This window comes from Gigantopelta aegis, chromosome 2 (genome assembly GCF_016097555.1).
Source record: "Gigantopelta aegis isolate Gae_Host chromosome 2, Gae_host_genome, whole genome shotgun sequence".
In the NCBI taxonomy this organism is placed as follows: domain Eukaryota; kingdom Metazoa; phylum Mollusca; class Gastropoda; order Neomphalida; family Peltospiridae; genus Gigantopelta; species Gigantopelta aegis.
The window spans coordinates 12,799,296-12,818,031 of NC_054700.1; the positions used below are offsets into that span (position 1 = coordinate 12,799,296).

General features: G+C 39.7%; 1 protein-coding gene across 1 annotated transcript in view; it reads right to left on the reverse strand.

Annotated features, from left to right (window-relative positions):
• Window positions 1–40: 40 nt before the first annotated feature.
• LOC121381404 (lysine-specific demethylase JMJ30-like) overlaps window positions 41–18,736 on the reverse strand; it is a 19,249-nt gene continuing 553 nt past the window's right edge. The window contains exons 2-7 of the mRNA XM_041510708.1: window positions 15,228–15,382; window positions 13,684–13,853; window positions 10,236–10,396; window positions 6,947–7,105; window positions 2,264–2,366; window positions 41–766 (exon numbers count right to left, since the gene is read on the reverse strand). Coding sequence (XP_041366642.1) covers window positions 557–766; window positions 2,264–2,366; window positions 6,947–7,105; window positions 10,236–10,396; window positions 13,684–13,853; window positions 15,228–15,382 — 958 coding nt within the window. The 3' untranslated portion in view covers window positions 41–556. The remainder of the gene's footprint in view (window positions 767–2,263; window positions 2,367–6,946; window positions 7,106–10,235; window positions 10,397–13,683; window positions 13,854–15,227; window positions 15,383–18,736) is intronic.

An 18,736-nucleotide genomic window follows, 5' to 3' on the forward strand; every position in this document is an offset into this window, starting at 1 on the left:
CATATTTTGGGTGTCTATTAAAACATTTTATGTCAGCGAATTCAAATATATATTTTTATTATTCATCTGATGTTGACAACCATCTAAAAATTCAAAATGGACGTCATTTTAATATATTTTTACTCCCATTTAACACAGAAAAATCTTCGAAAGTCTCTCTCTCTCTCTCTCTCTCTCTCTCTCTCTCTCTCTCTCTCTCTCTCTCTCTCTCTCTCTCTCTCTCTCTCTCTCTCTCTCTCTCTCTCTCTCTCTCTCGCTCATAAGCATTAAAACAGCAAGCACCAATTGCAAGAGGGACCGATAGGTCCGAAATAATTGTTCAAATAAGCAACTGGACACAGACTTAGCTGATGTCCATCTACTGACAGGAAATGACGTGGACAGCAAGATCGGTGGCGCGTGTTCAGGAGAGTGAGCGCTCGTCAACAAAATGGACTATTTTTTTATTTTTTTTCCCTTTCTCTTATCGCCTATATGACATTTATTTCACGTTTAATGCAGAAGTAAGTCTAGCGAGTGACAGCAAACTAACCGCCACACGCACGTTGCCTTTGATTTATAGTTCGTCGCGAGCCAAGCGAAACAGATGACTATAGGAGTCGATCTGATTTTGCGTGACATTCCGTAGATGGCTCTTCAGGTCGTCTGTGTAAGGCGGGACATGCAGGACGTCTAGAAATGTCTCCACGAAACGCTGAAGATCCATTGTCTCGATTTCCTCGCCTGACACAACACCATCGTGATCTGCATCCAGATACTCCAGAATCTGTTTTAAAGAACATGAGTTAGTAATTGCAGAGGCGGATTGGAGGGGGTGGGTGGGTGGTCGGTCCCCCTAAATTTTGCGAGAGTTATAATTTTATTATATATTACTTTCCATCCCCATCCAAACCTCCCCCAAAGTTCCATAAGCATTCCGCCTCATGTCATTGCCCCCCCCCCCCAGTGGAATTTCTGGATCCGCCACTGAATTGTCTTATAGAATTAGCGCAAATAATACCAGTTTGATATTTGTCTAAATACTGGGCAGGTCAGGGCAGGTCATAGGGTTTTTCGTGAACATTCAGAAAAAGCTGTTGTAGCGCACGCCTGTCATGGGCGGAGGTGCCGGTCTCGACTGGCTCTTCCGTCAAGGACAGAAAAAGGGTAGGGGTGGGTGGAAGAGGGGATCGCCCGCGCTGGCAAGTGCAATCCAAATACTCCAGGTTTGGTGCTTATATAATTTTTATAGTCTAGACTCATGACGACTCTATATATTCTGAGACTGAAATATCATGAGAACGCCATACAAATGTCATTAAAGGCTGAGTCTGGACCGTTTTTATAAGGTGCTGGTTACAGATACGCGAAGTTATCTTAGCTCTACAATATCGTAAAAACCGTTGTAAGCTATGACGCGTACGATGGTTTTACGATATCGTAACACTAAAATAGCATCGAAAAGCTGGGCCCAAGCCACGTACTTATAAAAAAAAACCTGTTCGATTTTAAACTCATGACTAAATAATTAAATTTCCGTTATAATTACATTCATTACAACGTAACGTCATCTCCCACCCCCCCCCCCACCCCCACCCCACCCCCGTAGCAACGGGAGTTTGTTCATTAAATAAACGTAAAAATTACGTCGTCAGGGAACGTCATATCTGATGACGTCATATAATATGGGCAAGTTGTTTTTATTGAGCGTTATTGTTTATGTATAAAACATAATTCAAAATAAAGTATGACGTTTTAATGTTATTATTAGCCTGTATGATTCACACAGTTTGCAGGTGATTTTTTTTTTTTTGATACCCCGATGAAAGTTAAAGAAATAACAGACACTCCTTAATTTTCATCCGCCTCCAAACCTCCCCCAAAGTTCCCTTTGCATTCCTCCTCGTGTCATTGGGCCCCATAAATGGATTTTTCTGGATCCGCCACTGTGTATGTACAATATAATATTATACAACCATAAAAGATATTAAAACATAATTATGTAGAAAAGCAATCATGTTTTTAAGAAGTGTTTGACAGGCGCAAATCCAGGAATATTTATGTTGGGTCCATAATTACTTATAGATGATAACAAAAACGTTTTGCGATTTCGGATAAGTTTACTATTTGAAAAATTCGAAAGCGCGGAGGGAAGATCCATGAGCGCCCCCCCCCCCCCCCCCCCCCTCCCCCTCCTCACCCGGATTTGCACCCGGAGAGATGTTATTGTACTGACACTCCACTATTCCAGTGACTCGTCAAATGTAATTAAATTTACAAATACCTGATTTCTGTTTTCGTCAGTTCTGGCACTTTCCAATAGAATGAGGTCAAAGTCATTTTTCTCTATCTTTGTCGTTTCTCTGAATATGTAGATGATGGCATCTCTGCCAGGAACGACAAAAATAACAAAAAGAACTAATTCAGAATCATTGTTGCAAATTTATGAACCGTTACGTTTGATTTAAAAAAAAAAAAAATTCTTTTATCCTATTAATATTCAAACACCCTTTTTCCTGGACAAACACCCCAGCTATTCTGTGTTACCTGTTCCGGACATGGGTTAACTATTAGTTGCTAGATGCTGTGGAAGTTTTGGATAGAAATGTCTGATTTGTGGCCTTTATATGTAGTTATGTTCCAATGATCGATTATAATAGAAATTGATCGGCATGGGAACACCGATATTATGATAGATTATAAAAAGCCATAATCGATTGTGTGAGGAAATGTTAATCGTAATTGTTCCTCCAGTTTAGATAAAGGAATTGATGTATTTATGTTGGAGTTAGTGTAAATGATTGAGAGACTACTACATGCGTGGCCGTTAGATACCATGCATCTTACAATAAGTTGGTTTAACGAGCGAAAGCGAGTTGGATAAGTTTTTAAACAACGAGTTGTAAGAAAAATGGTATTCAACGGACACGAATGTAGTAATATATTTCTTACATATCCTCAAAAACAGGCTTTAAGCAAATTTTAACATCTTTTACGACTAAAAAATATTTACAGCCCTTTCGCTTGTAGCTAACTTAGGCGTTACTGTTGTTAACTATACGTCACAGTGTAATCGATTTCGATCGTGCTGCGTTTTCAATGGATGTATGGCACTGGTGACCTGGTCATCACTTAAGAGCAGCCAGTCGTATGTCTTGAAATTGTTAACACACATACATGTGTTAACAAGTATGTGTTATCAAAAATAACGAATGATGTTCTCATCAACCGGTGTGTAAGAAAGAATTTTTTTATTTAAATAGTGTATGTCGGTGAACACGATGCTTGGTGCATTGTGCATATATAATTCATATCTTTCTTATGTTCATATAATTCTAACCAATTGTTACGCCCCCCCCCCCCCCCCCCCACCTTTCTTCCCGGTTTCTACGGGTCTGGGTGGTCGATCATGACATTCTAGCCGATTATTAACGCTACTAATACCTCCCCATTTAATCACTCGTTAAAACTGACTCTACGTGGGAATAGGGCCTCCACGAGTCCAAAATACTGGACTCGAGTAGGCCCTACTCGAGGGTCAAACTCAACCCGGACCAGAGTACCCGACACCTACGCTAGACGATGATGAGACTAAGGAATATTTCATTTCAACTTTTTTTTCGTGCTTATATACAATTAAGGTTCAAGCACGCTGTCCTGGCCATACACCTCAGCTATCTGGGCTGTCTGTCCAGGACAGTGGGTTCGTTGTTAGGTGGTCAGTGGTTAGTGAGCGAGAAGAGGGTGTAATGGTCTTACAACTACCCACTGAGTCGTTAAACTCGCTCTGGGTAAGAGCCGGTACCGGGCTGCGAACCCTGTACCTACCATCATGTAGGCCGATGGCTTAACCACTGCGCCACCGATGCCGGTATCTAAGGAATAAAGTAAAATAGCACATTGCATCTTAATTCCAGCACTGAACATGACTGCTAAATGATGCCATTGTATTGCATTCCACACATTCGACTTTTGTTTTCCCTCCATGTCTCAAGGCCCTATAACTCGGTGGCGTCGTGGTTAGGCCATCGGTCTACGAGCTGGTAGGTACTGGGTTCGGATCCCAGTCGAGGCATGGGATTTTTAATCCAGATACCGTCTCCAAACCCTGAGTGAGTGTTCCACAAGGCTCAATGGGTAGGTGTAAACCACTTGCACCGACCAGTGATCCATAACTGGATCAACAAAGGCCATGGTTTGTGCTATCCTGTCTGTGGGAAGCGCAAATAAAAGATCCCTTGCTGCTAATCGGAAGAGTAGCCCATGTAGTGGCGACAGCGGGTTTCCTCTCAAAATCTGTGTGGTCCTTAACCATATGTCTGACGCCATATAACCGTAAATAAAATGTGTTGAGTGTGTCGTTAAATAAAACACTTCTTTCTTTCTTTCTTTCATAGCCCTATAATGTAACAAGCATATATTATGGCAAAATGACGTAAAAATATAATTGAATGAGAGTGTTCGTCCTTGTACGGGCACTCGAATCCTATGAACAGACTCGAGTCTTGCTAGACTCCGCCCGTGCCCGAGTACTCGGGTACTCGTGGGGGCCCTACGTGGGAGTTGATACTGGGATACAAACCTAGTACCTACCAACCTGAGATTCCAGAGCTTAATCAATATGTTAAAGGGGGTTTCAATGTCTACATTTCGTAATAGACAAAAAGTGATATATATATATAATTATACTCTTCAAAAAAGTAGGGGGATGTAGGAAATAACAGTCAATTAATGAAGTATCAAGAGGTATCATTGCCTAGGAATAGAAAAAAAAGAAAGAAAGAAATGTTTTATTTAACGACGCACTCAACACATTTTATTTACGGTTATATGGCGTCACACATGTGGTTAAGGTTCCATTAGACCAAATCAATTCCTATTGCCGATAATGTTAACGTTTACTAATAAAACTGATATAAGCAGCGTTTCAACACGCCCAGGAAGTACAGCAATAGAAAGTGTGGCACCTCACATGTAATCTAGCTGCAAGAAAATGGGGGGTCACGTATCATTTAAGAGATTTAATTTATGTTTTTAATAGCAACCGTCATTTTTGCTGATAATTGCAGTTCCATTTTTGGGGGTACCCCGCATTAGTTTCAACCTCTGGTATATACTGCATAACAACTGTATAACAAATAAAAGTGTATTTATTTATTGTCAATGGATAATAGTATTTGCACAAATAATCAATGTCACATATTACTACCAATCACACCCACAGCTGCTTTTACTCCGTAAATATTTGAGGTGCACGTCGAACTTTGACACGGTACTCTCTTCTTTGGTACTAAGCAACCTTAAGGACCATACAGATATTTAGAGAGGAAATCCGCTGTCGCCACTTCATGGGCTACTCTTTTCGATTGGCAGCAAGGGATCTTTTATATGCACCATCCCACAGACAGGGTAATACATACCATGGCCTTTGATATACCAGTTGTGGTGCACTGGCTGGAACGAGAAATAGCGCAATGGGGCCACCGACGGGGATCGATCTCACACACCTAGGAATAAATGCATGATAATAAAGAAGGAATTGGGAAGAAATGACAACCAACAGTTCATGTTGGCAGCAGATTGTATGGTTGCAAATGTCCTTGAAACAAGATGGGGATATGAGACAATTGAACATTCCACCTCTTTTCATCAATAAAAGGTAATACCTCCACGATTCGCCAAACATTCGTTTATTGGACGTGGTATGCTACGTATCAATCTCCCAATGACGATTTGAGGAAGTCTATCCCACTCCACTTGCAGCGCCTGGCCAAGTTCAGCTAAAGTAGCCGGCGGCCGTTGACGTCGCCGTACACGTCTCCCGACCATGTCCCAAACGTGCTCTATTGGGGGGAAGGCCAGGGGCCTAATTCACAAAGGTCTTTTAGACTCTGCTAGATAACAAAGCATCCTCTTTGCAAGTCTTTTAGCATTGCACTACGAGATCGCAAAGTTGCGAGAGTTTAGTGAATTAGGCCCCAGGGCTCATTGCTAGTCATAGCATTCTGGTAACGGTTTGCTGCTGAAGGTACTCATTTACGATATGTGCACGGTGGGCCCGAGTATTGTCATCTTGTAAAACAAACCGTCGACCAGCACGGCGAGCAAACGGGGAAAACAATCGGTTTTATTTATTTTATTATTTTTTTTGAAGAGTATATATATTTTTTCACATCACTAGAAATCAATTATATATTTTGGAGGCGTGGAACATAGCAACATTATTTTGATATCTCAAGGAAGGAAATGTTTTATTAAACGACGCACTTAACACATTTTATTTACGGTTATATGGCGTCGGACATATGGTTAAGGACCACACAGATATTGAGGGAGGAAACCCGCTGTCGCCACTTCGTGGGCTACTCTTTTCGATTAGCAGCAAGGGATCTTTTATATGCACCATCTCATAGACAGAATAACACATACCACGGCCTTTGATATACCGGTCGTGGTGCACTGGCTGGAGCGAGAAATAGCCCACTGGGCCCACTGATGGGGATCGATCCCAAACCGACCGCACATCAAGCGAGCGCTTTACCACTGGGCTGTGTCACGCCCCCTTGATCTCTCAAAGCGAACATACCTGTGAAAAACGTGAAGGGCGTACCGTCATAAGCGTACAAGACATGGCGGCAGGCGGGGGTGGGGGGGGGGTGAGGGGGGTGGGCAAGTGCACTCCTAGTGTTGAAGCAAAACCTCAAATTCGGACAAAAATGATACAGATATTTGGGCAACACGTGCTAACCTGAGACCTTTAAACCATGTATTTCCATCATTCTACCCTTAAAATTAGATGTATTACATGTAAAAATGCGTAGTGATTCGTTTCCAACCCTATATAGCTGTTTGGTAGTAAAGCTAATACGAATAAATGTTGTTATTCAGAATCGGGCATTTTCGTATAATTCCGGAAAAAACCAGCCTGCCCCGCTACGAAAATGGGCGCCCGTACGCCTATGCTTACCGTATTGTCTCCGTTTTATCCTTGTTCTTGTAGTATTGGTTAGCCTCGCTGTACAACTCACGCAATTCACAGTCGGACGCGTTGAATACAGGCGTGTTGGAAAACCAGGTGTTCACTGCCAGATTCCTGTCACCGTAAGAGTATACCACGTGGAACCAACTGCAATTTGAAAACGCAGGAATTTATTGTAATTTTTGTTTTGTTTAACGACACCCCTAGAGCACATTGATTTGTTATTCATCGGTTATTCGATGTCAACCATTTGGTAATTTTGACTTAGTCAGAGAGAAAAACTGCTACATTTTCCATTATTAGCAAGGGATATTTTATATGCACCATTCCACAGATAGGATAGCACATATCACGACCTTTGATATACCAGCCGTGGTGCACTGGCTGGAACGAGATATAGCCCAATGGGCCCACTAATGGGGATCGATCCCAAACCAACCGCGCATCAAGCTAAAGCTTCACGACTGCGTTATGTCCTGCCCCGAAAACGCAAAAGATGACCAAATGTTCAACGCAATACTAGATGATCTGTTATGTAATTTCAAGGTTAAAGGTTTGTTTTGTTTAGCGACACCAATAGAGCACATTGATTTATTAACCATCAGCTATTGGATGTCAAACATTTGGTAAACCCGCTACATTTTTTCATTAGCAGCAAGGGATCTTTTATATGCACTTTCCCACAGACAGGCGAGCACACACCACGACCTTTGACCAGTCGTGGTGCACTGGGTGTAACGAGCAAAACTCAATCAGTTGAATGGATCCACCGAGGTGGTTCGATCCTGCAGCGCATGCACATCGAGCGAGTGCTCAACCGACTGAGCTAATTCGCGCCCCACTGTAATTTCAAAGTTCTTGTTCCCTTTAAAGGTAGCCGTACACCAAACAGTATCAAAGTGGATCAAAGTTTTTTCCCCATAGTTAATACTACCAGTCCTCCTATTGGTGATAAATGTGACAGTGTTTGGCGTGATAAAATGTTGTTTCAACAGGCCAGTAAATTCCTGTAATTTAATTAATTTGAACAAGTGTTAGCTCTGTCCCGATCAGATCCATGGCCATGCCCCAGAGAGCGGACCCGAGATGGACATGCCTGGAAACCTAGTAGTATTGGGGCGTGTACAAACAGTTCAAGTTCAAGTTCAGTGAACCAACTACCATTGTGCTTGAAACATATGCGGGGTCCTACTAAAAATAGCATGACAATAATTTTTGTGCAGTGATAGACGCTACCAGTTATGTCTGAAATGGGCAGTGATAGACGCTACCAGTTATGTCTGAAATGGGCAGTGATAGACGCTACCAGTTATGTCTGAAATGGGCAGTGATAGACGCTACCAGTTATGTCTGAAATGGGCAGTGATAGACGCTACCAGTTATGTCTGAAATGGGCAGTGATAGACGCTACCAGTTATGTCTGAAATGGGCAGTGATAGACGCTACCAGTTATGTCTGAAATGGGCAGTGATAGACGCTACCAGTTATGTCTGAAATGGGCAGTGATAGACGCTACCAGTTATGTCTGAAATGGGCAGTGATAGGCGCTACCAGTTATGTCTGAAATGGGCAGTGATAGGCGCTACCAGTTATGTCTGAAATGGGCAGTGATAGACGCTACCAGTTATGTCTGAAATGGGCAGTGATAGACGCTACCAGTTATGTCTGAAATGGGCAGTGATAGACGCTACCAGTTATGTCTGAAATGGGCAGTGATAGACGCTACCAGTTATGTCTGAAATGGGCAGTGATAGACGCTACCAGTTATGTCTGAAATGGGCAGTGATAGACGCTACCAGTTATGTCTGAAATGGGCAGTGATAGACGCTACCAGTTATGTCTGAAATGGGCAGTGATAGACGCTACCAGTTATGTCTGAAATGAGCAGCTTGACCCCCAATTGTTTTCTGATGTACTTTAAGGGTGCCCATGACAGGCGTGCTCTACAACAGCTTGTTCTGAATGTGCACGTTAAACATTGTGACCTGGCCTGACCTGTCGAGGTATCTGAGGATTAAAAATGTGCGTGACCCATTTATCGGTTACGCAAAAATAAATACAGGTAAATCCTTTCCTTTTGTTTTAGCGAAACCTGTTATGATTATGTAAATGATATCTTTAATGTGATGTGCGAACGAAAAATAGGTTACTCAAAATTAGATTTGCCTGAGCGACGTGCGAACGAAACGTTCGTACTCGCAATTTTCAAAGGCCCGTTTTATAATTACATATCAGTTCGTCCAGCAATTCACAACCCAAAATGTTCATATATTATCAGAAAAGGAATAAACGCTTATGTTGATTTGAAGTATTCCGATTTGTGAAACACCCTGGCTAATCAGTATTTCAAAAAATTTACTCACTAAAAAATAGCATTAAAGGCGCATATTCTAGTTTCGGCCCGTGAAAATGGACACTAAGATTAGTTAATCTACAAACCTGCAACACACATTTGGATAAGGTTATAACAGAGATAAGCTAAAATCTGTGATGTTTAAACAGAGAAATACCGTCTAAATATAACTAGAACCTGTCTCAATAACATTACTTCTCAGACGAACGTGTGTTTTTAGAATTATGAAGACAAAATTTTTTGGGGGTACAGCGAAAACCTAGATGAGTAGAACCACGTCAGGTGTACGAAAATTAATATTCTAAATTATCAAATGTAAATACTTCTAATTTAAAGTACAAAAAATACCTATTTTAATTGTGAAAAATACGTCGTAGTGTTTAAAAAACTAGGGTCTGTTACTTTAACAGAGTTTTAAAAATTAATAATAACATCAACAGGCCACATTTTATTTTGAAAATTCCAGGGGCCCATTTCACTAAACATCGTAAGTTTACGTCTGCGACTAGCAGTTATACCGGTCGTGTGTTTACATGTGTTTGGCATCAATTTCACGCAGAAAATTATATCATTACGGAAGCTGGAGTATTTTAAAGACAAAAGAAAATGAAATATGTGTTCTTCCAACTATATTTGTTGAACTTTAATAGTAATAAGAATTATGTTTTAGTCATAGATTTACATTTACGTGCAAAACTAGGCTTACGATGTTTTGTGAAATTAGGCTATTATAGTTCAACAAATATAGTTTGAAGAACACACATTTCATTTTCTTTTGTCCTTAAAATACTCCAGCTTCCGTAATGATGTAATTTTCTGCGTGAAATAGACGCCAAACACGTGTAAACCCACTACCGGTATAACTGCTAGTAGCAGACGTAAACTTACGATGTTTAGTGAAATGGACCCCTAATCGTAACCTACTCTTTCGGAATATAGATGCAGTCTCCCTTTTCAATTCGTGCTTCAATCCACGGAATGTCCCGAAGATTTGGGTACTCATGCAGATCGACCTTGTCGACATCCACTCGACTGTATCCCATTGTTTCATTGAAGTTGTTCGCATAGATTCGCTCTTTTAGTTCCTGGCAATAAAACAGGTTAAAGTTAATCACAGAAAACAAAACAAAACAATAGTTATGTGACCTCATGCAATTAAGCCTCAGATTTCGTCAGTGACTACCGGCCTCGGTGGCGTCGTGGCAGGCCATCGGTCTACAGGCTGGTAGGTACTGGGTTCGGATCCCAGTCGAGGCATGGGATTTTTAATCCAGATACCGACTCCAAACCCTGAGTGAGTGCTCCGCAAGGCTCAATGGGTAGGTGTAAACCACTTGCACCGACCAGTGATCCATAACTGGTTCAACAAAGGCCATGGTTTGTGCTATCCTGCCTGTGGGGAGCGCAAATAAAAGATCCCTTGCTGCCAATCGGAAGAGTAGCCCATGTAATGGCGACAGCGGGTTTCCTCTCAAAATATGTGTGGTCCTTAACCATATGTCTGACGCCATATAACCGTAAAATAAAATGTGTTGAGTGCGTCGTTAAATAAAACATTTCTTTCTTTCGTCAGTGACTGGACCGACCGGCCTCAATAATGTTGTGGTTACGTCATCGGACAAGTGGGTGTTTCTTCAGTCAAATACTAATACATTAACTTTATTTAACCAAACCTGTGACTAGTAATAAAATAGGTGTCCTAAGAAAAGTCAGCAAATTAATTAAAGAAATTAATGATAAATTTAAAAGACCATAGCTATTTGTATCAACATATACCACATCACTCGAGTTAAATATGCTTTATTATTATATCACAGATATCCCTATTTTAATAAATCGAAATATACTAGTACATGTATAACACATTATATAATGAACTTCAATTATTCTACTATACCTAATATTATTGACTTATTGTATATATGTATTTTTGTTATGTCCACTCGTTGCATTTCTGTATACATGTATTTATATAATTTAACTATTCATAATTATACTATATTATTTACTATTTAATGTTCTCTTGTAAACACTGTCCTGTCTTGTCACATATTATATTATGTAATAATTCATGTTTCCCCATATGCCGTTCCCTAACGGCCTGGGTGTAATACAGTTCTGTTCTGTTCTTTTCTGTTCTGTTCTGACAACAACCTAATCTGTATTTTCACAAAAACACCACTGAGGATATTATGTAAGAAACAACAAAAACAAGACTCTCTGTCAAAAACACGAAGTCTGTATATAAAAGTTAATGCTTGCTCAGGATATATTTTGTAAAATACATGTATAGGGAACTTTACAGAAATTTGTAATCCAACTGATCAAGATCTGTGTTAAACAAGTTAATAGTTACAAACACTAACAACAGAAGGAAAGAAAGTGTTACACAGAACCAAGATATGTATTTGTAATTTTTATTTTTGACTTCTGCAAGTCAGTAGTATTTGGTATAAAATGCAGATTTCCCTAAAATATAATTTACCATCTTAAAAGCATACTGTCACAGATTTAAGGACCTTATTTCTCTAAAAATGGATAATATATAAAAATTACATTAATTGTTGGAAACCAAATCTAACTATCGCATCAACTTAACTGAACCATGATGGAGTGAAATCCATGTCAACCCTCTCGGCAATTTTAGTTTTTGAATTATGGACCATTGCCATAATTCAATAATTTTTTACAAAATATCATTAATAAATGGAGTATGTTGGTTATGAAGATGGTTGAATAAAGTACATTTAGGGACAAATCAAATTATTTTTGTTCAGGTAATACTTTGTTAGACCATTAAATAGGTCAGTGGTCTGTGATAATATGCCTTTAAGGCTATGCTAAAATGATAATACAAATCATGGTCTTTATATAACTTTAGAATGTTTGCCAACATTTAGCATCATAATTATTTAAAATCAGTTATGATGCCCGGTCTTAACAGAATGCTGACATAATAAACATAAAATAATAATTATAATAATAAAATAATATCAAGTAAAGAAAAATAATTCAAGAAATATAAAATAAATAATACAATATAATAATTTCAATTTAAAAATAAAGTGGTAAAGCGTTCGCTTGATGCGCAGTCGGTCTAGGATCGATCCCCGTCGGTGGACCCATTGGGCTATTTCTCGTTCCAGCCAGTTCACCACAACTGGTGTAACAAAGGCCGTGGTATGTACTGTCCTGTCTCTGGGATGGTGCATATAAAAGATCCCTTGCTGCTAATCGAAAAGAGTAGCCCATGAAGTGGCGACAGCGGGGTTCCCCTCTCAGTATCTGTGTGGTCCTTAACGATATGTCTGACGTCATATAACCGTAAATAAAATGTGTTGAGTGCGTCGTTAAATAAAACATTTCCTTCCTTTCTTCCTTCGTCTTAGGGCGAGGAAATACATGGTTTAATTGTGTTGGCTTCATCGATATAAACAACAGTAAGCACCCTTCAACTGATCCGATTGCCGAAAAGGGTACATATGGAAATGTTTTTAATTAGATGTTTTAAAACTCCTTTTCATCATTACCGGAAAAGTTGATGGTGATGTAAGTAAGCAATTAGTATAGTTTAATTACACTGAATGGCACAAACAACTTTTGCTAATCTATAGTGAATATATATATATATATATATATATATATGTATATATATACATATATATACATACATATATATATATATATATATATATATATATATATGCTATATATATCTGGGTGTAATCTAACAGATAAGAATAGCAACAGCTGCTATATACCACATGTAGCTTTTCAATCAACATTAACACCTGAAATGGAAATAATACAACCACTCAATCTCAAATAAATCACAAAATGGATGGGTGTGAAAATGCTAATTTTGAATATAACAGGACGTGTCGTTGCCTATTCCAGTCCCTAAGTCATGAGAAATGTTATTACCAATATCAGTCATAACAGTATTATATTGCTACCCCTGACTGGCACCATACTAGTCAGACCCAGACCTGGTGTGTTTTGTGCCTTAAAGTAAGATTAGGAAATGAAATTGTGAAGGAAGAGGAAGACCGACCACCCACAGCCTCTGCCTTACATGGAAAGAAAGAAAGAAATGTTTTATTTAACGACGCGCTCAACACATTTTATTTACGGTTATATGGCGTCAGACGTATGGTTACGGACCACACAAGTATTGAGAGAGGAAACCCGCTGTCGCCACTGGGCTACTCTTTTCTATTAGCAGCAAGGGATCTTTTATATGCACCATCCCACAGACAGGGTAGTACATACCACGGCCTTTGATATACCAGTCGTGGTGCATTAAGAGGAAGACCGACCATCCACAGCCTCTGCCTTACATGGAGGCGAATTGCTGTGGTGATGTATGCACCTTGTCTATCATTTTGAAGACCTTCACGCCGTCAAGGATGCAGTTCAGGTTCTCGTAGCTGTCGTGGTGTAAAACCGACGTCGTTCCGCCGCTGCTCATCCACAGGAGAAATGTGTCAACCCTGTTGTGAAAACCTCCACACTGCAAACACCGAGGAACACGGACATCGTCTGTAAAACACAATGGGCCGAATTTATAGTGTTTTTTCTTAAAGTGACAGATCCCAGTTTTTAAACACTACGACGTATTTTTCATCATTAGACCAAACAAAATACATTTATGGTCTCTGGTCAGCACGCGCGTCAACATTTTTTCTTTTCTTCTTCTTCTTTTTTTTTTTTTTCTTTCTTTTTTATATTTGTGTTTGTAATTCCCCGCGGTATGACGTTGATGTTTTCCAGGCTTTTCTTGCTATAACGTTAAGTCGCATTTGGAGCCAAAATGCTATCGCGCATGAACTAATTTTAGGACGTGCATTCTGATTTCGATTTAAATATGCCCCTAATTTCAGTACCTTTTATGTGCAATTCATGTTTTAATAAAAAGGGGGGGGGGGGGGGGAGCCGCATCGCCGCATCAATTCTGGAACTTGGGTCTGACCAGAGACCAGAGATGTTTTTTTTTTTTTTTTTTTTTTTAAATTATTATTATTTTATTTTTTTCCCCTTAAAGCTGGTTGTTTCTTTCTTAATAATTTAAATTAGACATACTTACATTTTATTATTTAGAATATTCATTTTCATACACTTGAAGCGTGTCTGGTAATCCAGATATTTGTAATACCCCAAAATGCATTTATATAATTATATATCATTCCACAAACGCACGCTCGTCTGAGAAGTAAATGGTTATCGAGACAAGCTCTAGTTCTTTTTAGACCGTATTTCCCCGTTTAAACATCACAAACTTTATCTTCTCAATTTTATGATTCTGAAGAATAGGGTCCGAATTTACAAAACCTATTTTTGACTTTAAAAATGCACGCGACCCTACGTACATTCTCCACTTCACATGTTTCTTTAGTACCATAGTTAAAGTTTATTTTGTTTAACAACACCACTAGAGCACATTGCCCATCGGCTAGTTTATATCAAACATTAGGTAATTCTGATATATAGTTTTAGAGATAAAACCCTCTACATTTTTTCATTAGTAGCAAGGGATATTTTATATGCACCATCCCACAGACAGGATGGCACATACCACAGCTTTTGATATACCAGTCGTGGTGCACTGGCTGGAAGGAGACATAGCCCAATGGGCCCACCGACGGGGATCAATCCTAGACCGACCGCTTTCCGGCGAATGCTTTACGAAAGGACTACTTCCAGCTTTTGGCTGTAATGATAATTAACCTGATGGGTCCATTGGCGGGAATCGATGCTAGATCAACCGTTTTAACAGTGGGCTACGTCACTTTCTCACTCTACCACCCCCATCCCCACAATCAGGCGAGCGATTTTCCCCGCCCCTTTAGTACAATAGCTACAAGCCAATTGCTCGGTTCCCTATAGACGCGACAGGACTACGGATCGTGTGTTCACCTCTCATTTTGGTGCTGAGTTCGTGTATCATGTACTGGTTTCGCTGTCTGTAGTCGTCCAGGAACCTGTACATGAACCGCTGTTTGGTGTCATCAGGATTCCGAGTCTCTTTCTTGGTGTTCTCCACCTGGGCAAACTCCATGCCAAACTTCTTTCTGAAACAATTAATATTCATTACAGGCCCAGAACAACTTCCTTGCAAAACCTCTCTCTGAAACAATTAATATTCACTACAGACCCTGGACAACCTCCTTGCAAAACCTCTCTCTGAAACAATTAATATTCATTACAGGCCCAGGACAACCTCCTTGCAAAACCTCTCTTTGAAACAATTAATATTCACTACAGACCCTGGGAAACCTCCTTGCAAAACCTCTCTCTGAAACAATTAATATTCACTACAGACCCTGGGAAACCACCTTACAAAACCTCTCTCTGAAACAATTAATATTCATTACAGGCCCATGACAACCTCCTTGCAAAACCTCTCTCTGAAACAATTAATATTCATTACAGGCCCAGGACAACCTCCTTGCAAAACCTCTCTCTGAAACAATTAATATTCATTACAGACCCAGGACAACCTCCTTGCAAAACCTCTCTCTAAAAACATTAATAGTCACTGCGGAGCCCTAACACAGCTTTCGTTACCTGATTCATTTCATTTGCAAAGTTATAAAAAAGTTAAAGTTTGTTTTGTTGAAGGACACCACTGGAGCACATTGATTTATTAAACATCGGCTATTGAATGTTAAACATTTCGTAATTCTGACATATAGTCTTAGAGAGGAAACCCGCTACATTTTTGCATGTAAGGAATATTTTAAATGCACCATCCCATTTGAAAATAAACAACGGCCTTTGATATATACCGGGCGGGACGTAGCCCAGTGGTAAAGCGTTCGCTTGATGTGCGGTCGGTCTAGGGTCGATCCCCGTCGGTGGACCAATTTGGCTATTTCTCGTTCCAGCCAGTGCTCCACGACTGGCGTAACAAAAGCCGTGGTATGTACTATCCTGCCTGTGGGATGGTGCATATAAAAAGATCCCTTGCTGCTAATCGAAAAGTGTCGCTCATGAAGTGGCGACAGCGGGTTTCCTCTCTCAATATCTGCGTGGTTCTTAACCAATATAATCTGACGCCATATAACCGTAAGAAAATCTGTTGAGTGCGTCGTTAAATAAAACATGCCTTCCTTCCTGACTGATATATACCAATCACGATGCACTGGCCGGAACGGGAGGCCGGAATAGCCCAACTGGGACACCGACAGGGATCAAGCGATGCGATGCGATTATTTTAGAAATCATTTCAGTCGCTACATACTAACCCTATATATAAACGTGTCGCGTTGCACGCTTCCAGTTAGGATACGGCGATTGAAATCAGTGATTTCTAAAATAATCGCTCGCATCGCTCGCGCGCTCGCTCGCGTCGTCCGGTTAACCTGTATCCAAACCGGACGCGCGCGACGCGTGTGATGCGAGCGATGCGATAATATTTATATCCTAACCAGACGCGACCATAACGACAATCTTCTTTTTAAAATTGTTATCAACAGTTGAAACCGCCACCGGCCTCGGTGGCGTCGTGGCAGGCCATCGGTCTACAGGCTGGTAGGTACTGGGTTCGGATCCCAGTCGAGGCATGGGATTTTTAATCTAGATACCGACTTCAAACCCTGAGTGAGTGCCCCGCAAGGCTCAATGGGTAGGTGTAAACCACTTGCACCGACCAGCGATCCATAACTGGTTCAACAAAGGTCATGGTTTGTGTTATCCTGCCTGTGGGAAGTGCAAATAAAAGATCCCTTGCTGCTAATCGGAAAAGTAGCCCATGTAGTGGCAACAGCGGGTTTCCTCTCAAAATCTGTGTGGTCCTTAACCATATGTCTAACGCCATATAACCGTAAATAAAATGTGTTGAGTGCGTCGTTAAATAAAACATTTCTTTCTTTCTTTGAAACCGCCAAGTAAAAGTTGTTTGATTAGTTAATATGTTTTTCGCTCGTGTCGCGAATCTGTCGCGCCGTACGGAATTTTTCATCCATAAAAATACTTCTTATGCAAGTAAAATTAAGACAAAACAACCAGTATTTACAACAGTAGAATAGTAACATAGCTTTGTCATCAAAAGGTAAAATGTACACTATTTAAAGAAAACCTTAGATTATACAAATATCTTATTATATTACCACAAACATTTTGGGCTATATTACTCAAATTTAGAACATCTAACCACTACTTACCAATCGAAATAGGACGCTGGAACAACACCCCAGTAGAAGATCGAACGTGCACATTATGTAACAATAATGACATTGGAGACGAATTTCACTATTTATTCATATGTACTTCTTTCACTAACTCCCGTAAACATTTGCTTAAGCCATATTATTATAATAAACCAAGTATGTTGAAATTTAAACAACTAATGACGAACAGCAAAATAGGTGTTCTCAAGAAATTATGAAAATTCATAAAAGAAATTATTGGTAAATGCAGTAGGCCTAAACCCTAAAAGAACACTGGCCTATCACCACCCAAGTATACATATATATGTGTGCGTGTCTGATTAGCACATTTTGGTAGTAATTACAATAATGTGACATTACATTACTTTATAGTAATTGTATTTTATTATTGCCTTTATTATTGTATTGTATTTGTATTATACTACTGTCTTTATTATTGTATTACATTTGTTTTAATACCATTGTTCTACTGTCTCCTGTAAACCCTATCTTGTCACTACAGTTTATATACCATGTTCCTCATATGCCGTTGTGTAACGACCTGAGCGTAATAAAGTTCTCAGTTCTCTGGTTAGGATGCAGCAATTGAAACCCTTGATTAAGTAAACTTTCCCATCTAAAATCACAAAACTGACCAATTGCGTAGTCCAAAAAAAAAAAGAGAAGAAAATTATCACTTGGGTATCGTGAGTGGTCGTTTTTATTCCAACGTACCCTACCAATGGGCCTAATAATATGCTCTTTTTTTTTCTTTGGATTTTTTAAGAGAGAAAAGTACTATAATCTCATTTCGTTCTGTTAATGCAAATTGAAATATATTTAGTTAAATAGTTTATTATATTATAAAGTCATTTATGTTGTTTTACAAGTAGGCTGATAAAAGCGAAGCGCCTTATCGTAAATGACTGCTTTTGTTTACACTGTGCATACTGGAGTTGGTCGGATATGACGTCACTTCGCCCCAAGCTAGAATTCCTGACGCATAGGAAACAAAAGAAAATGGCTGCCCCCATTTAGCAGGAATAATCACGTTTTTTTTTTATTAACACTAAAATTACGCGTTTTTCATTTTTTAAAGTGTCAGTATATGTTGGTGGTCCGGGTATGCATCTTTCCAACACATAAAGCTCATATTTGAGTTGTTCTCCCTTTAAAGGCATGTCGACATTTTGAGTGGGATGTTCGTTCGTTTGAAATGGACTACTATGAAGGCTCGATCCTCTCGGTGGAGCTATTGAGTTTTCCTATTCCAAC